The sequence below is a fragment of the Archocentrus centrarchus genome, chromosome 17, assembly GCF_007364275.1.
Source record: "Archocentrus centrarchus isolate MPI-CPG fArcCen1 chromosome 17, fArcCen1, whole genome shotgun sequence".
NCBI lineage: Eukaryota > Metazoa > Chordata > Actinopteri > Cichliformes > Cichlidae > Archocentrus > Archocentrus centrarchus.
Genome location: NC_044362.1, coordinates 30,810,126 through 30,838,110, shown reverse-complemented (window position 1 = coordinate 30,838,110; position 27,985 = coordinate 30,810,126). Strand labels below are relative to the sequence as shown.

The 27,985-nt window shown below is 41.7% G+C and overlaps 1 protein-coding gene across 1 annotated transcript in view; it reads right to left on the bottom strand.

The window, feature by feature from the left end:
• vipr2 (vasoactive intestinal peptide receptor 2) overlaps positions 1-27,639 on the bottom strand; it is a 76,318-nt gene extending 48,679 nt beyond the window's left edge. The window contains exons 1-2 of the mRNA XM_030752248.1: positions 27,509-27,639; positions 231-336 (exon numbers count right to left, since the gene is read on the bottom strand). Coding sequence (XP_030608108.1) covers positions 231-336; positions 27,509-27,559 — 157 coding nt within the window. The 5' untranslated portion in view covers positions 27,560-27,639. The remainder of the gene's footprint in view (positions 1-230; positions 337-27,508) is intronic.
• Positions 27,640-27,985: the final 346 nt, after the last annotated feature.

The following is a 27,985-nucleotide window of genomic DNA, read 5'->3' as shown; positions in this document are numbered from 1 at the left end:
TTCCAGATGTTGATCCATAATGCAGCCAGCATAATGGATGTTCTCGGTATTTACTCAAACACCTGCCGCCGTGGAAAAACCCATGCTAACATGAGCCAAGTAGCCACATTAATGCTTGAAACAAACCAAAATATGTTTAAACAAATTGTGTTTAAAGCTCCACAAAGTTTTGCCAAGTTAGTGTTAGAGGAAATCTGGTTTCTAACAGTGGTGCTTTGAGTGACTGTGACCTTTATGGCTTCTGACGGCCTCCTCCTCCCTCAGCCTCTTCACACACTCAGCCTGGTCTCTCTCCACCTCCAGCAGGAAGTTACAGGTTGGATGTCGGCCGTCAACCTGCAGTGGAAGCAATAAAAAGAATCCAATTTATATGTTAATTATTCCTGCTATGTCAACCCTAAAATAGTCTGAGAGTGTCAGGGAAATTAGGTGTCTATATCAACAAGTTTAGAAATTTGTGGCAAGCCCATGCCCCCCTTCTGCATATCTACAATCCAGATCTGTAGGGAACACTGCTCAAGATAAGACACTTGTAACTAAAGCTGCAAGCAGCAATGAGGACCCAAGCACCTCGGTGTACGCCGAGGCATGCTTTGGTGGAGGAACGATGCCAGCGAATCGTGCTGCAGCAGAGGCATTTCCTGCAGTCACTTGGATTCTAATTGGCTGCTGCACAAATGAGTTACTTATCACTTCCTGTTCCCATTAGGTGGCTCTGGAGAACCCCTACTAATCATTTTGTTGTATGTCATGTGTGGAACACACAATGAAAATTTCATGTACATCAGATGATATTTTGCCAACTAATGCTCACTTCCTGTTGCCACTAGGTGGCACTATGACTGCAACTAAACGTCAGCACGTGGATGCCTCTGCTGGAACGCTCAACTGCAACTTCCTGTTTCATGGCAAAGTGTGTGCTGAAAACTCAGTTTTCACACTGAACTATTATTAAAGTCTGAAGTTGATTCAGACTTGATCAATCAACCTGTGAGGAGAAATACACTAAAGGATAAAAACGTGACATTTCCTTTCCCAATAGATGCTGCAACAACTATCGCTGAATACTGGCACACATATAGTTTTGGGGCAGATTGGATAAACACTGAAATTCATCATCCCATTTGCGGACTCCAAATCTGAAAACCGTTTTCATCTATCATGTCCCGTTTTTTTTTTTTTAGGTATTATGTTCCAAGTATTGGACGACTGGACAGAAACAACAATGCATTTCAGCATTTGAGAAATAAGCTAAAATTAAGGAAGGTGTTTTTCTTGGGCCTGAACCGATGCTTAACGATGAGTTCAAAAGGAAACTGAAGCCAGCTGAATCATCAGCACGGGAAGCATTCGTGCAGGTCGTCCAGAATTCTCCTGGCAATCGCAGAGCAGAGAATTATGCTGAGTTTGTGGATAACATATCAGCACATGGGTGCCAGAATGTCACTGAAGATGCACTTTTTACATTTTCATCTTGACTTTCTTCCCATGATGTCAGCAATGAGCACGGGGGAAGATTTCATCAAGATATAAAAGTGATGGAAAACTGATATCAGGGAAAATGTAATCTGAGCGTGATGGGTGACTGTTGTTGGTTCTTGGAAAGAGAGAACTTTGCGCATTGTGTTCATATAATTTATTATATTGATATTCAAAAGTGTCTAAACATCCTTGATGTTTATCTCACAAACCTGATGTGCAAGCTTAAATCAGATTGAAATCAGTGTAAAAATCTAGTTAAACAGTTGGTCTGAAGACCATCAGTGCTCGAGCCCTGATAATCAACATTAGCAGAGGGTATGAACAATCCACGTTTCTGCATTAAGTCTGCAGACTTCTCACTTTAAATCAGCTCTCTTTAACTGGAAAAACACCTCGAGATTGCTTGCCAAAGGGAACCATCCATCCATCTTCTTAACTGCTTCTCCAGTGGAGGGTTGAGGGGAGGGCCCCGAGCCAATCGCAGCAGTAATCCACCTCAATATAAAATAGAATAAACAGGTGGTATCAAATCTGTGTGCAGAGTATGGAAGAAAGTCCACTAACAACACTCCCACAAACTGATAGAAAATAACATGACAGACCACCTGCAACATTTATGAGTCCGCACTGTGTTTGCCTTTTTCTTTATATGTCAGGTGTGGAAGAAAGTGTTTCAAGCTGATACACAGAGGCGTGAGGGTTATGATAGACGGATGAAGAGAAGGTCAAGATAAGCTGCTTAAACCAACCAGCCAGCACACCAGTGTGTGTGTGTGTGTGTGTGTGTGTGTGTGTGTGTGTGTGTGTGTGTGTGTGTGTGTGTGTGTAAATCCTGAGGAGGAAAGTGTGATGGAGCCAAACAGCACAAGATGAATGAAAAATCATCTTCTATAATTTAAGTTATAAAGGGCTGAAAACTGTGTGACTTTCAGTAAATATGAGAAAAATAATAATCTGATCCAATTTCCGCAGTATAACAGACATGGAAACGCTGCAGCTTTGTTACATGTGCTGCAGTTATGTGAGTGATATTCCTACATAAATAACAAAGCATGTAAAGCCCTTACTAACTCAAAACACGACAATTAAACACATTAAATTTAAGGACTTGTGTGAGGTTGTATTCAAACTCCCACCAGCTTCTTCAGTCGCTTCAAATATAAATTTAGCTCAGAGTAAAGAATCCAGTTCAAGTAGTTTTCCTGCTACGTGTCATTTTGCTGTTATTTTGCCCTTTAATGGGATCAACGGGTTTTGAAATAACTCCCAATGTCCTGTCAGTCACTCAGTCAAAATCTCCCAGAGAGACTGCGGCTCTTTATCTCCTGGCATGACAAGGCATGAGGCCAGGCTGGCCATCATCCAGACAGCACAACACACACACACACACACACACACACACACACACAGACTTACACAACCATGAGCCTCAAGTCCCAACTGAACTGCAATTTTATGCATTCAACACTGAATATTATCTGCACTAAATGCAAGTAACAGATTATTATTCAGCAAAAACAAACTCAGATTTCTTCTGTCTCCTGTCAAACCAAATTAGCTTTGATGAATGTAACTGGGACTGAACGCGGAGATGACAGACGTGTTCAGAAAGTCATCAAGCCATATGACTAACACCCAACACTTCTATTTACTGCCACCGTCTGGAAAAGATGTGAGGGTAAACACACACAGAGAAACCACACGCATGAACGTCGGTACGCACATGAAGATGAGAGGAAACAAAGCCCGAATGTTTACACCGGCATGCACAGATTTTTATTTATTTTTGCCTTTAGCAGTTAGGAAGGAAGATATTTTTAGATTACACATGGCAAAATCCTGTGGTAGCAAAAAGAAATCAGATTCTATAGAAGTCTTTGAAACTTGATCTTGATCTGAATGAGATTTGCCGCGTTCCTCAGGGCGACTTCGGCCCTTTCATCTTTCGAAACACCAAAATGGTAACAGTGACAAGGCTCAGCTTGTCGTGGTCCTGGGCCGGTGGCCCGGTGTTTTGAGTTTCTTTTGTGTAGCTCTCTTTTGTTGTATTTTTCCAGTTGTGTTTCTTAGTGTTTCTTATAGTTTAGTTTCTCAGGTTGTTTGAGTTTGCTGTTTCTTTGTGTAATGTTCTGTTTGTCAAGTTTTCTGTGTTATGTTATGTTTCTGCGTCTGTTATGTTTAGTCACTTCCTGTTTTATTTTGGCAGTCCAGTGTTCCCTGTGTTTTGTGTTGTGTTTTACTTCCTGTGTCATTAGTCTCATTCATTTCACCTGTTGTGCCCAGCTGTTTCCACTCCCCCTCGTTCCATCTGTGTATTTAAGTCTCAGTGTTGGTTAGTTTTGTGTGTGTGTGTGTGTGTGTGTGTGTGTGTGTGTGTTTTTTTTTTTTTTTTTTTTTTTTTTTTCTTTTCCTCTTCTGGTTTCTAGCTTCGAGTTTTGTGTTCATTGTAAACAATATCAATAAATCTACACTCTCGCCGTGTCCCACGCTGGGGGTCCTCCCTGCCTTGCCTGCACCAGCCGTGACACTTGAAGCTTCAAGATGCACACTAACTAATAGGTGATATCAGGTTCCTAAATCACAGCTCAAAGACAACCTAGTTTAACTGTAGTGGGAAATCCAACATGCAGATACCATTTTCTGTCCTTCCTCAGAGTTCTGATGGCTGAACTCCACACTGACGGCTCTTTCTTCTACATAAACTAAGCAGCGCATCACTTCCTTTTTCACCAGAGCCTTTTTTTTTTTTTCTGCCAGCAGTTTAGCTCATGGAAAAACTTCAACAAATGGATATACACCAGGCTGGATCATTTGTGTTACAGCAGCCAGCAAAACTGGCACCTAGTTACATCTAAAAAAAAAAAAACATATTTTATGGCCCGATGGAGACGGTTTCAGCCCCTTCTTGTTCAGTTTGCCTCTCGCACACTGAAGTAAGTCCATTTGTGTCACATGTTGCTTTTATGGGCTCCTACCAGGACCATCTTTTCATTTGGCTCTTCTGCCAAACCTTCTCTCTCTGCTTTTCATCTCCCTCTGCTGTTTGAAGTCAGAGACAACTTAAGCTCCGTGTTCCCACACCTGTCTGTTCATGCAGAGGGAGCATGAACAGCATTATTTTACAACCCGGATGACATATTTATTATAGTCATTCCAGATGGTTCAAGTGTTCCATGTTACAGAAGTTCAACCTTTTTTGTGAGGCAAATGCTGAAAATAAAAAAATCTACTGAAGGGACGGAGAGCACAGTGACACACCGGAAAATTTCATGTCAATTTCAGGCTAAGTGCTCGTGACCTTCATTGCAGGGCATGTCAAATCCAATAGCACACCATTTCCTCACTCACTTACTCAGCAGGCAAGAAAGTATACAACAACCAGACACAGAAGTCGAATTGATGAGTGCATTGCAGTCAAGATACGGCACAAAGCACAGAAAACAATGGGTGCATTTCTAACATGTATCATACATCACACAGCGTGTTGCCCTTAAAGGTTTGCAGCATTTTGGACAAACTCACCAGGTCTGAAGAGAGAAGCCAATGCAGAAGTGCCTTAAAGCAAGACTTCCTTTCATTTCATTTCATTCTTTTTTAAAAACACGAGCTACAACATTAACCAAGTCTCTAACTTTTTGCACATATGCAAACTGCTTAAAAAGGGAGGAAATTGGAAATAAAGAAACAGGCAAATATCACAGTACCGTTTTACCTTTGCAGTTGATATCACTTCATCTATATCCACAAATTAAAGTACGACAACGAGGCCAGCTGTGATTGGTTTTTCCTTTCACGTAAAAAATAAACTCCTCTGTGTCTCCTTCTGTCTCCCTCGTCTGTGCAGAGCTGAACACAGGCTGCTCTGTTTGGTCCACTGCACACTGAGTTATCAGCGTTATAGGCAGTGGATGCATGCAGCACATGAGTCGAGTGCAACATCAGATAAGATGAGATTACTCCTCTAAGAGAAAATTAGTAAGAGAAAATGAATTTGGCTACTACTGCATCAACAGCAGATAGTGTTAAACATCACAATAAAACCCACTTCAGTAAAGTGCACCAGGTGTGTACACTTACCTGACTACCCTGTCTGTGCATAAATAGTGCGTTGCCCTTTGTGGTGATGCCTGTTATCCTGCCTGGTGTGTTCTCCTTCTGTGCGCTGAGGATCTTTGTGCTTCATGGTACGGGCTAAATAAACGGCTCGTCTTTTCTTAGTTTGCTTCCTGCAACTTCCTGCAGTTCATGACTACACGAACATTTTTCTCAAGACAAAGCAGTCTGTATTTGGCGCTTACTAGTTTTTCTGCTGTTTATTAAAAACAAAATTATTACTGGACTCGAGAAATGAAAACTTTGAGTTGGTAAAGATGCTAAAGGAGAGTTCACCAAAAGTCTTTGGGGGGGGGGGGGGATAGCAGCTCCCATAAAGTTAGGTTATGTTAGTAAGTTAAATAACTATCATGTATCGTCTGGTAACTTTGTGGGGAAACTTATGGCAACCCATCTAGTAGTTGCAGGAACATTTCGGTAAAAACCCACAAATCAGGCGCCAACTCAAGAGGAAACTGTTTACTTTCTCCTTTTATGTATATTTCCCTGAGATTAGTAATGTTATGATTTTGTAAAACAATTGAATTGAAAAATGAACTGGAGTGAGCCCTCGTGAACACAAATGTCAGCACAAAATCTCAGGGCAATCCCACAAACGTCTGATGAAATATTGTATCTAAAACAAACACCACCTGTGTTATAGCAGAGTTACTCTGGGGCCTGACTGGCGCAGAGCCAGCTTCTTCTCCACAAAGCTGCCTCCAGCTTTGACTCTGATGGAGATCCACAATCTACTCTGATCAGAGGTCCCCAACCCCCGGACCGGTACCGGGCCCCACTGAAAGAATAAATAACTTATATTATTTCTGTTTTATTTATTATCTGAGGCTGAACACTGTTTTATTTTGAAAAATGGGCAGATTCAGTCCATTTCATCCATCTATGACTCTCTCTTGACGTGTCAAGGAGCTTGTCTCGGTCACGTGATACGTCACCACTAAAGATTAAACCTACAAGCGTCACTGGTTCCCGTACCTGTCTAATGAACTAGGTTGGCTGACCTACATAACGCTCATGTAAAGCGCTTTGAGTGGTCAACTAGAGTAGAAAAGCACTATATAAGAACTAGTCCATTTATATTTAGCAACATGGGGATAGGGGGAGCACAGTGGTGTGGTGGTTAGCACTGCTGCCTCACAGCTGGAATAACATCTAGAAGGCCTGGGTTCGATTCGACCTTGGCCTCTCCTCATGAAGGGCCTCTCGCTGTTTGCATGTTCTCCCCGTGTCTGCATGCATTTCCTCCAAGTACTTCAGTTTCCTTCCGCAGTCCAAAGACACCCAGTTACTGCAGTTAGGTTAATTGGTCACTCTAAATCGCCCATAGGTGTGAATGTGAGTGTGAATGGTTGTCTGTCTCTCTGTGTTGGCCCTGCGACAGGCTGGAGACCTGTACAGCGTGTACCCTGCCTCTCACCCCATGACAGCTGGAATAGGCCCCCCCATGACCCTGAACTTCCCGTTACTGTAGGGATTCTGACCGTGTATTGGTGTGTGCCAGCCGATACTTGGTGAGGCCGAACCCAGCCAACCCACAAGCTACCAAAACTGAGTTGCAGAGAAAACACTGAGGTGCATCTTATTTTGAAGGCATGTTTAAAGTTATCATGGCGACCAGAGTGTTGGGGGCAGAGAGGATGGTGTGATGTTACAAGGACGTTGTTAATAAAGTTGCAGACGAGTTCACAGTGGATTCACGTTTATTATTATAGTTATAAGATATCACAGTTCTTATGCTGGTCGTATTATTTATTTTGCTGTATTAATCCGCCGCACCTTAAAGGCCAGTCCGTGAAAATATATTATTACATTAAACTGGTCAGTGGCACAAAAAAGGTTGGGGACCGCTGCTGTAGATGATGACGACTAACAAAAGTTAGGACAGCGAAAGGAAATGCTACTCATTCAACGCATCTCTGCAAACAGTAAAGAAAACACTGAGGTAGTGTCTGAAATTTTGATAGAACGTTTGATTTTTCTCCCATTTCTTCAATAATTCCTGCATTTTCCTAACGAGGAGCTTTAAGCTGCACATCACAGTTGATCTAAACTCATTTTATCAAACCAACGAGTGTTTTTAAAGTCTGACAAAAAAAAATATAAGCAGCAAGAGAATATTTATTGAAAGTCTCCCCATTATATAACAACTGAGTTATATAAATGCTAATGAATCAGGCTTATCAGCAGGTTTTCCTAATGTGTTTTCCTGTTCTGGTTTCAATCAGCAATGATCCACACCACTAGCTGGCCACCATCGAATGAGCTTTAGGAGATGATTATGCTGCCCTGAGTTTACCTTTACTCGATTTGGTTTTACAGCGGAGGTTGACCGAAGAACGAGCAGTATTCAAATCCACAGTGACAAAAAAACAAAACCAAATGAAGTATGAGAAACTCCCAGAAGCAGCTGAAGAAACTCGCCAACACCCTGTAGCGCATAGAAAATGCTCAACAAAATTAAAATGAAATAACATCAGATCTCAATGGGAAAGTAAAACATGCTGGGTATCTATACTGATATAGACTTGGTAATGTGTTAGGCACAAAGGATCCCACATCGTTTGATGGATGATACAGAGTGCTGAATTCAAAGATACCCTGAAAAAAAAAATGATGCAACAGGCTAGTCCATTTTGCTGAAATTTCATTGCAACAACTAAAACTGGTACTCAGTAGTTTGTATGTATGCCTAACAACATTGGGGCATGCTCCTAATGAGGCAACGGACAGTGTGCTGGGGGATCTCCTCCCAGATGTGGACCAGGGCATTACTGAGCACCTGGACAGTCTAAGGTGCTAACCTGGCGGCTTTGGATGGACCGAAACATAATGTCCCAGAGGTGTTCAATAGAATTGGATTTAATCAGGTGAGAGTGAGGGCCAGTCAGCAGCATCAATTCCTTCATCCTCCATGAACTGCCTACATACTGTACTCTCACCACATGAGGCCAGGCATTGTCATCCACCAGGAGGAACCCAGGAGCCACTGCACCAGCGTAGGGTCTGACAGTGGGTTCAAGGATTTCATCCTGATGCGTGATGGCAGTCAGGGTGCCGTTGCCTAGCCTGTAGAGGTCTGTGCGTGCCTCCCCATACCATCAGTCACCCACCACCAAACGAGTCATACTGAAAGATGATACAGGCAGCATAATGTTCTCCACAGCTTCTTTCATGTCTGTCACATGTGCTCAGGGTGAACCTGCTCTCATCTGTGTAAAGTACAGGGCTCCAGTGGTGGACCTGCCAATTGTGGTATTCTATGGCAAGTACCAGTCAGGCTCCAAGGTGCCAGGCAGTGAGCACAAGTAGGGGATGTTGGGCCTTCAGGTCACCCTTACAAATTTTGTTTCTGATTGTTTGGTCAGAGACATTGACACCAGTGGCTGCTGGAGGTCATTTTGTAGCTCTGGCAGTGCTCATCCTGTTCCTCCTTGCGTAAAGGAGCAGATACCGGTCCTGCTGATGGGTTAAGGACCTTCTGTGGCCCTGTCCAGCTCTGCTAGAGTAACGGCCTGTTTCCTGGAATCTCCTCCATGCTCTTGGGTCTGTGGTGGGAGACACTGCAAAACTTCTGGCAATGGCACATATTAATGTGCCAGCCTGGAGGAGCTGGACTACCTGTGCAGCCTCTGTAGGGTCCAGGTTTGGCCTCATACTACCAGCAGTGACACTGACCCTAGCCAAATGCAGAACTAGTGAAAAAACAGCCAGAAAAGATGAGGAGGGAAAAATATCAGACTGGTGTCTGTTTCAGAAAGTTGGCACCAAAAAACTGCTTTGGAACCACCAACAAGAACTGGCAGTGGCCTCCACCTGTAAGACCATTCCTGGTAGCCTCTTAACTGGTCACGTTCCGTCCACAGGACGTTTGGAGTTCATATTATATGGCAGGCTAGACCCTCTCATTTTGATTGACACCTCATTCGGCCAATCATGTAACTGGCCACACCAAATCACCCGACAAAGCTACATGACGCCCTCTGGTTATTATTGGCTCTGTGAAAACCATTTTGACGTGGCCAGTTAACAGGCTACGAAATGGGTTTTCCAGATCAAATAATAACCTTATGTTATTATTATGTCTTATGTCGTTTTTTCAGGGGATTTTGGTGCTGCCAGTTAACAGGTTAAGAGGGTAATCCTGGTAAAATGTTCAGTAAATTGTGATTTTGATTTGAGTTCATATCTCCCGGCCCTAAATTGAATTAGAGCAAGAAAAGCACAGGGACGAGTACTGGTATGCAGCAGTTAACATCAGTTCACCTAAGTTTGATGGACAAAGTTACCTTTTAAAATTCCAGTTCATTAAAAGTTGTATCCATGTTTCATTTCAGTACAGATTTCATCCTATTACAATTTCCCCCCACTGTATGTCAGAGCTGTGTTGTCTATAATGTCTTGTGGTCAAAAATAGCTTTTACTTGCTTATACTTTCAAAATGTCTTTCATTTGACAAATGTGAGCAACTACTAATGCCAAAATTATTTTTCTGGAACATGGAAAAGTGCTGGCAATACTCTAAAAATCTAAAGTTGCATATTGCATGTTTTAAAGTGGATGTGGATGATGACAAAACAAAGGTCTTCAAAATAATCCTTGCGTCTGTATTTCTGAAATCTCATCTACTGATGTGCTGCTGCACTCTCTCACCAACTGTTTCTCTTTACATTATGAAATTATAAAAATTCATCCAAGCAGTTTAAAAAGGTGAAAAGCTCAAGAAGAGGATGAGCATTTCCTCTGTTCGTATATCAGATAAGAAAGGGCAAAAATGAGGAGTTCTTAATCGCTTAACAACCGTCCTGCAGTGATCTCAGACAGCAAACTGTGGTTAAAACGGAAATGTCAAAGTGAAAGAAGATTAAACAAAAACTTCATCAGAAGAAACTAGATTACGGTTTCAAATGTGAGACATTTGTTTCTTCTGCAACTGCTCAGCACTTCCTCTATCTGTAAAACCTTTGATCGGTTTTATGCAAACAGCAAGCAAAAATCTTTAAAGAAAAAATAACAAGTGGCTGAGCAGGGGTTCATTGAACATAGATTTTCTAATTAGTTATGTGGTAGTTACCTTGTAGTTACTTGGTAGTCACCTGGAGTAAAGTCCAGGCCTTCCTCCCTCCAGGAGGCTAGTTCCAGGACGCATGCTGGAAGTCGAGGTGATTCTGGCTTTAACGACCTCTCCCACATCAGGAAGGTAACATCCTTTATCCCTAAAGCCCATCATGACAGCTGGAATTCAACCTCCACTTTCCACTTCCGTATGATCCACAATAAACTGGACCCTCTAAAATGCAGCAGAGCATTTCCATTTCCTCAGGAACAGCAGATAGCAAGAAGCTAAATCTGACATACAGAGTATTGCCTCAGTAAATGATCACTGACAACTAAAACCAATAAAGTCAATTAAACGCCCGAAAGAAAACATTAAGCTCAAAATCAAGTTATAACTGTCAGTTCACCACTACAAGCAAACCCTTTCACACAGTCAAACTGTTTTCAAAGTATTATTTAGTACACTATTACTAAAGACATTAATCATTGTTTATATATACACATCATGTATTGGTTGAGTGAGTCAGAACATTATTACCATCCATCTTAAATAAGCTATCGGCCCTCTGCGTGCTGCTAAAACACATCTCACCTGGCCGGGAATGGACTCTACCAGCTCTGCCACTTACACGATGCCGCTGCTACGGCCTCATCTAGACCAGGTGTCACCAAAAAGGTTGGTGCCTGCTTTGGAACCACCAACAAGGACAGATGCACAACACATATTCTGCCTGCCGTGATTTGTTTTCACTCAGCCTCTGCTAGTAAAGGGAAGGTAATAATCACGTCTCAAATTGCTGGTTGGGTTCTCAGAAGGCACTACAGATAAAACCGGCAGGCAGCAGCACTACATTAGTGGGGGAAAAAAGATACACCACTAAAAGTGCATTGTGCTTTCAGCACCACAATATTAGCAGCAGATCTTTTCCATCCTGTCTCCCAACACCCTGTGCAAAGTTCATGGTTTGTTCCACCTCAGACTCCTCTTAGGGATTCATCCCTGGTGACCCAGAAACACCCCAGGACCCTCACCTTTTCGGGAATGTCTGGATGGAGCAATTTGTTCTTCTCAGCCTGGTCGACTGATGAAAACGTCTGAGACTATGATGCTATACAACATGTTGTTGATAAATGACGCCTCCAGTGTAACTGTGGTATCAGACATTAACAAACAGGCAACTGTGTTTGTGTGACAGCTCCCCAAATCAAAGCCCTGAAACCGTGTTCGCGGTCCTTATCAGAGTCATTGTGTTTGTGGGCAGCGAAGCCTGTTAAGAGACAGGGTTCATACAGCGCATCCGATTAAACAGATAGTGGAAAATGTTGGTTTGTGGGTTCTTTTATCAGAGTGATCTCACTGCAGGGCAGACTCACAGCACAGTAAAGCTTCTGCGTTTCTCACAGTTCATTGCTCACAGTTTACTTTTTACTGCAGCATCTTATGATTATATCTGACGTGGGGACTTAATTTTAACATGAAGTGTGAAAAGAATGCCAATAAGGTCTCGACTTCAGCAGCTATTGCTACAGTAATACCTTACAGTGCAGTTTTAATTGGATCTGCTTCAGGTTCAGTGCCTCGGTCAAACGGACTCTGCAGGGCAGGCAGCAGCAAAGAGAGAGAGCAGGCTGCCACATGTTCATTTCCCCGGTTGGTGCTTCAGCTACTTTTTTCTGCTATTCTGACCTTAAGCCCCCTCGTGCCCCAAAATGCATGTGATATAAGTAAAACAAGATCTGAAAGAATCCACTGCTCAGCTCTGCTTTCACCCTGAAGCAAAGCTCCAACCAGGCTTCACCATCTGCTTCAGGGTTACTCTGTGACTTCAGCATCGCTGCCGTACATCAGAGCAGAGCGTACTCACTCAGTTTCTCTTTAGCATTATAATATTATCAGTGAACAATCACCAACATGTTGTTTTAATATGTCTGGACTTCTTTTTTTTTTAACCCAGAGCTTCAGGGTGTTTCAGTTGATCATGCTTCCAAATAACTCCTCCACAAACGTGCTAGTTGGTGCATCTCTCTGAAGAATGGAGTACTGCTTCTCTTTGACTGGGCTGAAGTGCATTAGATACAATTAACTGATGCTGCACAGTGTGTTACTGTATATGGCATATATTATAGTACTGTATACTGCATTTATTTGACAGCTTCTGTTCTTAAATGCTGTTGTCCATCCATCCACTTATCTAATTCAGGGTCCTGTGGGGCCTGGAGCCTATCCCAGCTGTCAGAGGGTGAGAGGCAGGGTACACCCTGGATAGGTCACCAATCTGCAGCAGGGCTAACACACACACACACACACACACACACACACACACACACACACACACACACACACACACACACAAACAGATTATGGCCAATTTAGAATCACCAATGAACCTTTAACTCATGCATGTCTTTAGACTGTGGGAGGAAGCCAGAGTACCCAGAGAGATGCACAGATTTGTGACTTGGACCTTTTAGCTTTGAGTAGAAGTGACAGGCTTTGGATTCAGGCAACTAACAACGTGATCACGTGATACAGACTAAAGCTGTGAGGAGAACTGCAATTCAGAACAAGGACTGTGATTGTATTCAAAAAAGATTGTGATATTATCCTTTAAATGAGAGTATTACTGAGAATGGGGGGGGGCAGTAAAGTGTTGATCCAATTTGGTTCTATTTAACAGACGGTTTTATCCAGCGTGATTTACAGTTCAGCTTTAAACTGGATTATAAAAGACTCACAACAATGCTCACAGAACAACAGCAGCTGCTGGTTAAAAAAATCTACAAGGCGAGGCAATTACATTTATGAAGCACGTTTCATAAGCTGAGGCAGAGTCAAGGTGGTGCTTCACAGAGACGGAAACAACACAGCGTGAGGAGAAATTACAGCACTATGCTTTTTCATAATGGGCTATGCCTCACTGCTCAGCTGTGGCCTAAATACAAAGACAACAAACAGCTCTCTGAAATGAGATCAAAAGAAAGGAAAATCACCTCAATTACCAGTAAAATCAAAGGTTTGCTGACCAAATGAATCATTTTCACATCTTCATCATCCAAATGTGGATTTTCTGACTGCAGTCCCGCTAAATGCAACACGTTGGACAAAATATGCATTTTGCCACTTTCTGAAATAAAAAGAAATAAACTGTGCCACAGACTTACACCAAAACCTTATAACATGAGACTGAACAGAAGTGATGGATAAACCAACAGAGTGTTCACAGAAATGACCCAGTATGTCCAATCGCTCTCTAAACAACACAGAGAAAAACACAATCTCACATCAAACGCACAATCTGCCTTTTATAGCACTCACTGTTTAAAAAAAGTTTTCTGGATGACGACACAATATTAATCATTTTCCCTCTGTATACTGCCACAGTGAATATGAAATTAAGCAATCAAGATGTGATTGAAGTGCAAAGTCTCAGCTTTAATTTTGCCAAAAACACTGAATTAACAACTCTGAATTATCACCTTTTTACACAGTCTAACCATTTTCACAGGGTCCAAAACAACAAGAAATAATAATAAGAAGAATAACAATAATTTGCTATGAGTGTCTGACCTCTATAACCCACAGACATCATAAAATGCTGAGTTTTACTGCAAATGCCTCCAGCTGCTTGTTGGTCTTTTTGGCCTTAAAAGCAGCTCTTGAGTTGCTTCAGGTTATGTGTCATTGTCTTTCTGCCGTGACGTCAATTTCACAGCAACTGAGTGAATCTGAGAACAAAGTATAACTCTTTCCTCTTCCTACATCTATCAGCAGTCCCACCAACAGCTGCATGTCTCCTAAAGTTTATTTTATCTGTTTGTCCTTTTCTTTGTTTTCAACCTGATAATTGCCTCCTTCACTATAAATGATATCTATTTGGACTACATATCGACAGGTAGCTACAAAATGCACATTCAAATCTAGATCTCTTATAATAATGAGAAAAGAGGCCACACCACCTAACCATCAAACTGTCACTCAGTCAATCTGACATTTACCTCAATTATATCTCTCTCACGGTCTCTCTCCCTCGTGTGAGTTTGTATCAACAGCGTGCTCGGGCTCTCTGGATACAGGCTACTTACTTTGTGTCTTATTCCTGTCATTTCCCTCTGCCTCTCCCTCTGTGCCCTACATTCCTCTCATATGTCAGCCAGCCGGCCAGAAAGCCAGACCTCCTGAAAATCTCTTCTCTGTAAACTAACCTGCCTGCCTCAGACTTTGTCTACAAGAACACCCTCTGACGTTGTAACTAAAATCCATGAACTGATTCCCAGCTCTCCACTGTCTCCATTTGTGAGATTTGCTGCTCTGGGTCACCCGAATTCACCAGATCGAGAAGATGTTGACCCACAAATATCTGACAAACTATTCTTTGCAGCTCGTATATACAAACTTTAAATGTTACAATTTCATTTAGACGTCAACACAAACACGCTGCTTCCGCACTTTCACTTTGTGACACCTTAAAAAATTGTCTCGTGTTAATCACAACCACCACGCAACATATAAAAGAGGTTTATGATGATTTGCACAATTCTGCTATTCCTTTACTGAAGAGAAGCACAGCCTGGCAATAAAATATCGATACATTTCGATATAAAAGAGAGCAGCTGCAGTTTTCACTGCTATGTGATCGCACTGTGAGTCATTAGTGAGTCATCCAGTTTGCTTCCATGATAAGACCACCGTGCACCTCAATTATCACCTAAGCACCTATAATTAAGGCGCAGATACAGCATCCGGTTAGTGAACTCATTCGTACACTGCTCTGAGGCTTAGGTGGTATTTAGTTTTTTAGTCCTTATTTTTTATTCCTAGGCAAGACACTGTAACATGTATGATTGTGGTGCGAATGAATAATGCATGGAATTGTAAAGGGTCTTTAAGTACCTTGAAAAGCACTATAGACTTCAAGACTTATATAAGTCTAAGGCATTATTATTATTATTATTATTATTATTATTATTTTGCATTTTTAAAAAGCTAATGGTGATAAAAGGGACAGTTAGATTTTGTAAAAGAATATTTGTGCACTTATATTCAGATTACTAAATAATTCAGCACTGTATGGGAAAGAGGTTACCTGTGATTCAATGATGTCCCATTGGTACAGCCTACACTACTTCCTTTTCATGCTGATAGTTCTCTCTTCTTTCACAGCAGCACCGTTAAAGCTGCACACACACAGGTCTGCTAGACTAAACCTGAAATACTCACAAACATTTTCTTTACTTGTTTTGCGTCATTATCCCCAGAACTCTGTCCACATCTTTTCTCCCTTTTTAGCATCCCTGCGGACTGCTCCTTTAGTAGAGAATGACTTCTTGTGATCGAAGCCCAAATGATCAAGATCACATGTGGGCAAAATACAGCTAAAGTCAGCCTGTGGATCATCTCAGGCTCACTGCTGATGTCCTAAAAGGAGATTACTCCTACTACCTTCCAAAATCTATAAAGTTATGAGTTATTATTAATATGTCTCTCTTCCACAGTGTGTCTTTTGTCCTGTCACTCTCCCCTCAGCAGATGACTGCCCCTCCCTGAGCCTGGTTCTGCTGGAGGTTTCTTCCTGTTAAAAAGGAGTTTTTCCTTCCCACTGTCTCCAAGTGTTTGCTCATAGAGGGCTGTTTTGACTGGTGGGTTTCTCTGTATTATTGTAGGGTCTTTACCCACAATATAAAGCAACTCGAGGCGACTGTTTGTTGTGATTTGGTGCTATATAAATAGTATTTAATTCAACTGAACTGAATAGAGGAGAAACAATGAAAAGCCCCAAAACATGAATGGTATTACTGGTGGAGGCCACTGACATTTTTTCCCTCCTCATCTTTTCTGTTTTTTTTTCCTCAATAGTTTTGTATTTGGTTTGGGTCAGTGGCACTACGGGTAGCTTGAGGCCATACCTCGAGCCTATAGAGGTTGAATGGGTAGTCCAATTCCTTCAGGGTGGGGGTTTCCTCTAGTGGGCCCTGTGCTCACTGCCTGGCTTCTTGGAGCCTGATTGGCATTTGCCACAGAATACCCGAGCTGGCAGGTCTGCCACTGCAATCCTGTGCTTTTAACAGACGAGAGCAGATTCAACTTGAGCACATGTGACAGACGTGAAAAGGTCTGGAGAAGCCACAGAGAACGTTATGCCGCCTGTAACATCGTTCAGCATGACTAGATTGGTGGTGAGTCTTTGATGGTCTAGGGAGGCACAGACCTCTACTGCCTAGGAAACAGTACCCTGACTCCCACTAGGTACTGGGATGAAATCCTTGGACCCACTGTCAGACCCTACGCTGGGACGGTAGATCTACGACAATTCCTCATGTGGTGAGAGTATGCAGGCAGTTCCTGGAGGATGAAGGATATCACTGACTGATGTGTTTTCAAAGTGTTCCTTTAAAAGGAAGTATGATGAAGATGGAGCTGGAGGTGAATGACTGTAATAGCTCCATTCAGCTATTCAACTCAATCCCAACAAAGACTGCTCCACTCTCTGATGAACCACAACTCCTTTAGACAGTAACAGAAAATTCTTGGTACTTGAAAGAAGGACCCATTCTTATGTATTATGTCTACCTAAACTATGGAAACATAGAGAATCCTCTCATGGTATCTGTCCTTTAACATCACATGCTTTGATGAGTCCATCTTAATGTTGCTGTTTTATATGGTATATCACTTGCTGGCTAGTGTTTTCTATAAAGTGTGATGTACTGACAATGTTCAATCATTTAAAGTCTGTTGAATCCATTAAAATATACGTTTTGAGGCAATTCAGTAAATTACATTTGGACTATTTTCTTGTTGGCTATAAAAAACAAACAGGAGAGATATTACATACGCAAAGTTTTCATTAACAATTCTGTACCAGTTTGTATTTTTAGATATTTTCAGCGAGATGTTATGGTGATGAAACTTCAAAGCAATACTTGAATTTTGTGTTTTGTTGGAGAAAAATCGCCTCAAAGCAGTTTTTCTTTCTCCTTTTAAAGAACGATTTATTTTTTGCTGCTGTGTCTGTACTTTTTCAGAGGAGTGTGTAGGTTTGATCGCTGCTATAGTGGGAGTTGAGTTTGTATATACTTTCTCTACTGGTGCTTTCATTGCTGGTTGATGAAAAGAGATGTTGGCATTCCGGGATATTAAAGAACTCATTGGATCAATTATTTTCTGACAGTACTGTGAGCATAGTATTGTGGGTGGGGTGTAGGTTTTGTGGATGCTGATTGATGATGCGGACTCTCATCCGCCTTATGTCCTTGATCAGCCCTGCCAGCTCACTGTGTAGGTGCTCTTTATGATTACTGTACATACAGCAGATGCTTATGACAGACCCTGCAATTTGCCATTCAAAACAAATAATGTGAAAAACTTGAGAGATTTGGCTGTATAGTACAGGTCCATGCTCAAAAATCTGTATCTTGAAATTTGAGCATGGGTCTTCTGGGTGTTCTTACAGATCATTTTCACATCTGTATTTCAGCTCATCTATACAAAACTTGAAGTATCGGTTCCTGCGCTCACATGCCAAGAGTGCCTTTGTCTGTTTGGCTTCATTCATTTTGGCTGGTTAAAATGCTGTAATTAAATATAGTGCAGACTAAACAAGTGACCCAACAGTACCTGAAAATGGGAGTCTTGAACTGCTTCCATTTGAAGGAGCAGCAGCTGGACTTTGTAATATAAAGTCCAGCTGTGACTTTTTTTTTTTTACATGGACTCTTAAGCATAAATATTATTACATTCAGGCTTGTTTACATGTGTTGGGCTGTGGTGGATTACCCCATAGACCATAAAAGCATGATCTCAAATCATTTCAGTTTGAAGGTCGACTGTATTTCATGGAACCAGTCAACAGACTGAGGACAGAGGTAGAAGGGCAGTAAGTCTTGAAACACAGTGTACTTCGACATACTTGTAATGTGCCTGTGCTCACTGCCAAAGGACGGGGAAACACTTTTGCTGCAAAAAGTGAGACCTGTTGATGCCAGTCTTCGAAAATGTCCATGGGTGCGTGGATGAGAGCAATCCCAGCTGTGAAACACGAAATTATGGTTGCACGGCTTTGGAGAATGTTGTTGTCTTGGAGACTGAGTTTCCCCAAAATCAACTAGAAGAAAAGAACACTTGATTGTTTGTGCTGGACGTCTCACATGACATCTTCTAATCTACGAACAGCTTCACTGTGGATACAAACTGTCTGGAGTGAAATGAAATGATTCTTTAACTGTCAAACTGTCTGGCTCATGTATTTAGTATGCACATACACAAACCAGACACTTTATTAAGTACACCTTGGTAGTACCGGGTTGGACCCACTTTTGCCTTCAGAACTGCCTTAATTCTTCTGCCGGGAACATTCCATAGAGATTTTGGTCCATATTTACATGACAGCGTCATGCATTTGCTGCAGATTTGTTTGCTGCTGTATTATTGTAGGGTCTTTACCAACAATACAAAGCACCTTGAGGCGACAGTTTGTTGTGATTTGGCGCTATATAAATAAAATTGAATTGAATTGAATTGAATTGCACATCTACGATGTTCCCGTTCCCCCATATCTCTGCTGGACTGAGGTCTGGTGGTACATTTGAAAACAGAACACTGTGGTCATAAAGGGATGGGCATGGTAAGCAAAAATGCTCAGGCAGACTGTGTTTAAACAATGCCCAAACGGAACAAAGAGGCCCAAAGTGTGCCAAGAAAACACCCTCCACACAACTTTACCACCACCGTCCTGAATCATTGACAAAAGGCAGGACGGGTGCATGCTTTCATGTTCTTCATGTCAAAGTCTGACCCTACAATCCAAGCCTCTGTTGACTGTTCTGAACAACTGGTTTGAATGTTATGCATTCACAGATGCCCTTCTGCATACCTTGGTTGTAATGTCGTCTTTTCATCTGGCCACTTTTCTCTGATCTCTGACATTTTCACCACTCAGTGGATATTTTCCTTTTTCAGATGATTCTCTGTTAACTCTAGAGATGTTTGTGTGGGGAAATCCTGGTAGATCAGCAGTTTCTGAAATACTCAGACCAGGCTGTCTGACACCAACAATCCCCCAACCAGTCGTGGCAGATGGCTGCCCCTCCCTGAGCCTGGTTCTACCGGAGGTTTTTCCTGTTAAAAGGGAGTTTTTCCTTCCCACTGTGGCCAAGTGCTGCTCATTGGGGGTTGTTTTGATTGTTGTGTTTCTCTGCAATTATTGTATGGTTTTTACTTTACAATATAAAGGGCCTTGAGGAGACTGCTTGTTGTGATTTGGTGCTTTCAAAGTCACTTAAATCACATTTCTTCCCAATTCTGAGGCTCAATTTGAACTTCAGCAGGTCAACAGGAAAAAAAATACAGCAAAGACTTTACAGGACATCTAGCCCTTGATCCATTGACTGTTCACTGAACCCAATTCAGAAATGGTCTCAGTGGAAGGGTAGCTATCAAGAAGACATTCAGTAGGAAGAGAAGCAGGGCCGAGGTATGCCCGATTACACAAAAACTGGCCTGAAAATTAGTACCAACAGGTTTCATGGAGTCATTAATCCAAATCTGAAATTATTGGTTCAAATGGTTGTCGATATGTAGGGCAGGGGTCAGGAGAGAGGCACAACAGTGAGTGTCTACAGCCATCTGTAAACCAGGATGGAGGCTCTTGTCACGGTTTGGAGCTGCATTTTCAGCCCGTGGTGTTGCAGATCTTGTTAAAATTGATGGAATTATGAATGCAGAAAAGTCCGGTCAGATTTTGACCCATCATGCAATGCCATCTGGGAAGTGTTTGAGTGGCAACAGCTTCATTTTTCAACATGACAATGATCCCAAACACACTGTCAATGCAGGAAACACATTCCTGAATAAAAAAAAAAAAAAAAAACAGCAGTACAGTATCAGTAACACACTATCAGTCAATGATTGGCCTCCCCTGAGCTGCAGACACCTGTTTGCTTTGTCCAAGCCATGCTGTGTGGTGCTAAACAACATCACAGTACTTGCGCTCCAAGAATAAACAACAACTTTCTATCCTGAACAGCATTATTGAAGAGAACAGAACTGCCTTTTATTCTGTTCACCTGACAGAGAATGGAGCTAAAGGCAGCCAACATGCAAAGAAGAGCTCTGAATGTCTTTCAAGAAACCTGAAGAACTAATCCCGAAAACAATGTAATGAAATTACAAGAAAGTTTAAGCTGTGCTCAGAATAAAGGTGGTCATGCCAAACATTGACTTTTGAGCTCATTAGAATTGTACAAACTGTTTTTACCTTACATACTGTATTTCCATGTGTGATTGTACATCTTTCAATAAATCTCTGCACCTCTTTCCCATTTTCCTAAGAAATAAGGGGTGGCTTAAGACTTTTGCACAGTACTGTATATGCTAGAAACATGATGCAGGATCATGAAGTCAGCTGCCAACTAGCCCTTTATGCAGTCGGCACAATGGCTACGGGAAAGATTACAGCTTCTGTGTTTACTTTCAGTGAGACTCAAGCCGTGCCAGGAACAGGCACTGGCCGCCCTGACGCAGATTGTTCTTTGTGATTCCTTTTGCCTCTGAATCTCTACATTAGCGCTGAGTGCAAATTTAGCTCTCCCACAGAGCCACAAAAAGCCGCATTAATGGGAAATGTGCTGAGTCAAAATGAAATGAAATGATTCTTTAACCGTCAAATGTCAGTCTGTAAAATTATGACTTAATTTAACCATAATTAGACAAATACAGTTAAACTTCAAATCACGACCCACGAGTTGAGTCTTGACTGTTAATGCTTATTCTTAATCACTCGGTATAAGCTCTTTTTGATAACAGACGGTGCAAATGAACACATTAGGTGCAGTAAAATGAAGTATGAGCTCAGCTCAAATATCTGAATCCATGCGCAGAGTTGATCTACAGCACCGGTTCACTTCCTTTTAGTTCCTTTGTGCTGAAACTGGCTGTAATTCACTTACAGGGCGTCGTGAGACTCCCCGTGAATCTGGAGCTGAACAGCTAAATTTAATATTTGCACCCGCCAATAGAGGAAAAGAAAAATTATAAAAAAAACTATACCAATAACCTTCAGTTAAACATACTTCTGTCTTTCTTACATGGAGTTTGACTTTACCCGTGGAGGAGTCTGTTACTTTAAGGGTTTATTCCAGGGATCCTCAAATCCAGGCCTCGAGGGCCGGTGTCCTGCAGGTTTTACATGTGTCTCTGCTCCAACACACCTGAATCAACTGGCTGAATTACCTCCTCAGTATGCAGTCAAGTTCTCCAGAGTCCTGCTAATGACTTCTGTATTTGATTCAGGTGTGCTGAAGCAGAGATACATCTAAAACCTGCAGGACACCGGACCTCGAGGCCTGGAGTTGAAGAGCCCTGGTTTATACCATGATCTCCTCCCTTGATGGCATCCATTTCCAAACGATAAATAAAAACAGACACGAGGAAATCGAAGCAGAAACTTACAAACTTATGTATACGAAAGAGCTGTTTGTGGTGGTTAAAGGTGACCGCTATCAGGAGATTGATGCTAGAAATTTGCTGCTGTTTTTGATACATCCATCCATCCATTCACTTCCACTTATCCTGTTCAGGGTCACGGGGGTGCTGGAGCCTATCCCAGCTGACACAGGGCAAGAGGCAGGGGTTTTTGATACAATAAATCAAAAAAGAGAATAAAACGAAAAAATCTGTATCCATTTTACTGGCCCCTTCGATTTAAATTATTTAAAATGTTAATCCCATGAGCGTCACACCTCTGTGCTGCAGCTCCATGGGGTCCTCTTCGCTTTGGACTCCTCTGTGAGCGGACCTTTGACACCAGGACTTTAGAGAATGGGAGTTCTTGTAATTGGAATTGCTCAGGAGGGAGAAACCCTTGGCTGACTGAAAAGTGGGGAACAATATTACAATGATTCTTTATCAATCAATTCAGAGAAATCTTTGCCATATCATGCACAACTCATTACCCTTCTCACACGTTCATGCTAGCAAATACAGTTCATTTTTTTGTATGTAAATAATGACCCATCCCACAGCACGGCCTGCACAAAGCAGCACAACAGGTGCCTGCAGCCTCCAGCTGCTCTAATGTTTTTGCCTCTCAGTCACTGCTCAACCTGGGCCATTTTCAATACTGGCTCAAAAAACATGTAATCTTCCCCTTCCCCCTCTAAACAGCACTGTGTGCCACCTAATCTTGCTTCTTAGAAGCTGGATTAAATCGCTTATGTTCTGTTTCCACAAGTCTGGGAAGCATCCACTTAGAAGTAACCGAATCAGCCCGCAGCTGGAAGCAAGCTCCAAGACGTGAACAGCAAACTGAGCGTTGTTTCACCATACACTCGCATTAGTGCACCATTATCATTATTTTCCAAAACAAAGAATTTGTCCAAACACAATCTGTTTGCCCCAAAGTCCCGATCAATATGACTTCAAATTGAACTGACAATGGGAGCATTTGTGAATGTCAGTCATTAGAAAGGCAGCGCGAGAGAATTCAAATGTTTTTCTGCTGCTGTGCTGATCAGAGGAGCACGGTGGATGTTGAGAACAGGAGCAGTTTTGACACAACAGCTCGCGCGATGTACTTCCTTTCACATTGTCCTTGACCACGTTTGCGTAAAGTTTGATCTCTTTTCCTGGTTCGTTTTGAACAGCATGGCTGTGAGTTCAGGCTTTGCAAAACATTTTGATCCCGAGGTGTCAAATAACGCAGCGCTGTGGGATGCTGCCTGCACCTCACCACTAAGAAAAAGGTGCATTTTGGCACTGGTGGCTTGGCGTACTGAACATGGCACCATCTGTCACCAAGAGATAACGGCCACATATTTTTAGACACCTTCAAAGTCTGCTTTGGGAGGCTGGTGATGGCATAACATGCAGGTATATCAGCCAGGAGACCAGGCTTTGCATCCTGTCTGGACCACTCTGTTTCTTTTCCTTCCGCCACTCATTCACTTCGTTTTCACCCACTTTTAACCTTCGCTCACTGGTTAGGTTCAGGCATTGTGAGGTGCCTGATAGCATTTAGGCGCTAAAAGCTACTCCACTTTTAGGAAAAGATTGTGGACTGGAGTAAAATACTTCAATAACAGCATCCCTGCACACAGAAAACATCATGGAGGCATCAGGTGTTGATGTTGTGCAACTGGATGGAACCAAGTCAAGGGAGGAGCTGTTCAACTTTGTCTATGGCAACATCCTGAACAACATCCAGAACTCTCTCTAACAAACCCACTAACCCAGCGTGCCGAGCTCCACGGCCAAAGGACAAAACTGCATTATTTGGTCGTTTTTCTCCCATCCAGTGGCGGATCTAGGATTTTTCTGAGTAAGGGGCCATTGAGGGGCCTGTAAGCTTTATTCACACGGGACATTCCTATTTGGCTCATTAGCGCTACTGGTGTTTCAGCATGGAATTGCATCCACCTATAATTTGTTCCTTGCTCTCGGACAAAGGACAGATGAGTGACAGGACAGGGGCACATCAGGGGGCCAATCAGATTTCAGATGGGGCCAATGCCCCTGTGGCCCCGCCCCTAGAACCGCCCCTGCTCCCATCTCTGTCTTTTTGGTAAAAGAATATGTGAAAGTTAAAAATTTAAATTAACTTTACATAAAACGGTTACAAAGGAGTGCACACGCTGCACAATACTGAGACTTCATTCCCCGTTTTTCTTACTTTCTTAATTAGCATTAAAGAAATTATCCCAGAAAAAGGAAGTTTGTGAGGCTGTTTTATTTTCCTCTTCAGCCAAACTGCTCCACTGTGTTTCTGTGCCACACTTTTCCGTGGATAGTACGGCTGTATTAGAAGTGGATTTGGCACGGCTCACTCAACACAAAAATGCAAACGTTTCTTCTTTTCTTCAGATGCCTGATGTGTCTTTTTGTGCCAAATAAGATAAAGAAATGTCAATACAAATGACACGGAGTTAGAAAGTTTTCAAGATGAGTCGTCCTCTGCTTTGAGGATGAGCTCTCATCAGAATATAACGTGACTTTTTGTACCCCGGGGTAAATATCTCTGGCTGAATCCAGTTATCTTGCAGCCCGTGTCCAGACAGATGAGCTTAATCTACCACTGTGGCCTTCACACCTGAGTCCCTGCTGCTGTCTGGTGCACTGAGGCCACAGAGAGACATGCACAGTATGAGGAAATGTAGGAAATACTACCTCATCAACTTTATTATTCCCTTAAATTTCCCATCTTTCACATCAGTGTACTGATTGTAAGTCTCTGGCAGTTCTGGAGCTCCTCTTGTTTTCTCTCTTTGGCCACTGCTGATGTCTGTTTATCTGCCCACAGTCTGTTGTGTACAACACTAACATCCACACATCCAGCATGTGTAAGTCAAAGGAGCAGTTTTATTCTCAGGAGGAGCAAAGCCTTCATGACACTATATACATAACTCCAGCTACATTTAAACTAGGCTAGGCAACTGAGAATATTTTAGCTCATATACTGATTAACCACTAACTATAACTAGCTATAATTTTCAGTCTACTTTTGTTTACAGTCATAATGTATAAAAAAAAAAAATCATTTTCCAACAACTCAACTTGAAGAACTTTGAATTGTTTCAAAACTTTCGACGACTCACTTTTTAACTGAAGAGGACAAAACTGAACTTCACCAAATGACAAAACTTCCAGCTGATTTTGCTCAGGTATTAAAAAAAAAAAAATTATATATTAAAATAAAAACGCACAAAAAGACCTGCAGCATACGCAGAGCTGTGGATGAAGCAGAGTTTTCCTGCCAACCTCGAGGCCATTCTCCACAGCTGGAGACGCCACCTGAAAGCACAGAGTATTTTTACTGCGTACACGGAGTACAAAATACACATAAATACAAGGAAAAATTTTTTAAAAGTTTTCTCCTGAGAGAAAGAGGAGGATTTACTGGTTTGGTCAGTAAGTGGCCTTCATCTGATCCTTGTTTGGCACACTAAAGTAAGAGCATGAAACTGATGCATGTTCTCCATTTCTGACTCAACAAGCAATTTATTGCAAATCAAATTACAACTCTACAAACCCAAATCACTGCGACTGCATGTTCTTATGACACAGTAAATATCTGTAAGTCATGATAGCCAAAGTTAGACTTCTTTTTTTGCGGATCCAAGGGAAGGAAAATGCAAATGATCGCACTGATGCAAAAATCCTGTGGATGTTATAGGAAAAATATTCCTAAAAGGTTTAATCTAAAGCCAACAAATACGTTAAATGTATAGCTACAATTTTAGCAGCATGCATAACACCAGTAACCCAAAATAATGTGCAAATATCAGTTATGCTCATTTTGAGAAAACCAACGTGGATTTAGACCAAGTCTCATTGAGCCCAGTTGGACGTTACTGTGAGGACTAAATTATGAAGAACGCATTAACTTAACCATAAAAGCCGTCAGAGATTGTAGCCAAAACCCAGATCCAGCGATATATCAGTAACAGATCTGTGCACAAGGAAGGAGGGGTTTTGGAGTGGCAGCATTCGTCTGTCAGATGATTAAACTCTGGCATTTGTTTTGGGTGATGTGAACATTTTTACAGCCCCATCTGCTTTTAGTCAAAGGAGGAGGGGGCTGCTGGGAAGGGAGAGGGAGAGAGGGAGCACGTCCACTGTTTATCCTGCGGGGTGGATCAACACAGCAGAAGGGCAGATAATGTGCGAGGGACAGAAAAAAAGTGGGATCATGGCTGGAGGATGCCTCGAAAAGAACAACATGAAGTGAGAGATTATGTCCACTGATTGTCTTAATTAATGAACACAGAAACGCTAGAAAAGAGCGTCAGCAGATTCAAGGATTAAGGCTATAACTAATGATTATTCTACTTATTCAATCTGCCACTTATAGCATGATTAATTGGTTAATCGTTTTGCCAGGAAAAAGTCTGTAAAAAGAAATTAAGCAATAATTTCCCCTTATTTCTGATGACTTGCTTTGTCCAAGGATATTCAATTTGCCAGGAGCAGAATATATTTGATATATGTATCATTTTTGATGATGATACATATATTTGATATATGTATCATCATCAAAAATTTTAATTAATGATTAATCTGTTTAAAAAAAAAAACAAAAAAAGCTACCAGCTCAGTTCATTGGCCAATTTATTTCTCACGTGAGCTCTTTGTACAGTTTTGACTGAAGGTGAACCAAATATCTGGCAGATAAAGGCACAACAAATGAGATTACTGAGCTTCAATTTTATGTCGCATTATTCTGCAGTTAATTGTAATTGAAACCACCCAAATTCAAAGGACTTCTTTTGTCAGATGCTTTGTGAAAATATGAATCAAACGATTCTTCAACACATCAAACCTCCATAAAATCCAAAGTTTAATCCATAAAATGTGAAACGGGCTTGAAAAAAGTCCATTAAAAATTACTCACGTTTCTTGTTTGGTATGACACTTTAAGACACTTTAAGAAATTAACTGACTTGTATTATAACAGTAAGAAAAGTATCAATTTTTACTATTCAAATATCTTTTTTTCTGCTAATTGGTGCAATTAGCAAAAGCCTCACTGAGTAATTACCCATCAGTGGACCAGTCAACAAATAATTTGAGCTGAAAATAATTTTAAAGATTTTGGAGGTTTGATGACCTCTTCGTGACATTTTAATAGACCGTACAATTAATGCAGTTGACACTGAGACTCATTAGAGGCAGCTTTACCATCACGAATCAGCGCACAGAGCAAAAGGGAACAAAACACCATAAAGGATAACCTCACAAGTCCAATTAATAACCGTTTAATTAACCAAATGCAACGACAGACAGCAAACTTTTCCTCCGATCCATCAATTACCAAAGCACGCGCACGCACGCACGCGGGCGCAGGCGCGCACACACACAAACACTCACCGTGAGCAGACAGGTCGAGAGCAACAAGGTGACAAAGAGCAAACTTTTCATCTTTATTCCTCAGCTGGAAGCCAGTGAGCCGTCCTAACTGGAGAAACTCAGGTTAAAGCTCTTCATTTAAACTCCACTTCAGAGTTTTTCATCCCGGTGAAAATAAAATAAAATAAAATAAAGATCTAAAGAAATGTTTAATTCCATGAATTATTTTTTTTTTTGTTCTCTCTCTCTTTTTTTAAAGCCCAGTATGTGACGTCCTTTATCCACGCTGCTCGCCTCCACTGAGCCGAATGTGCGGACGGATCATTTACCCGCTGCTGACTTCTGCCGTCAGGTTCACAGTCACAAGCAGGCACGTTTCCGGTACTGGGTTTCAAAATAAAACTTTCTTGCGCGATTAAGGCTGTCATCAGATTTGCAAGCAAAAGTTGGTTATCAGCGTCAAAACAAAAACAAAAAAACAATCACAACAAAATGGAA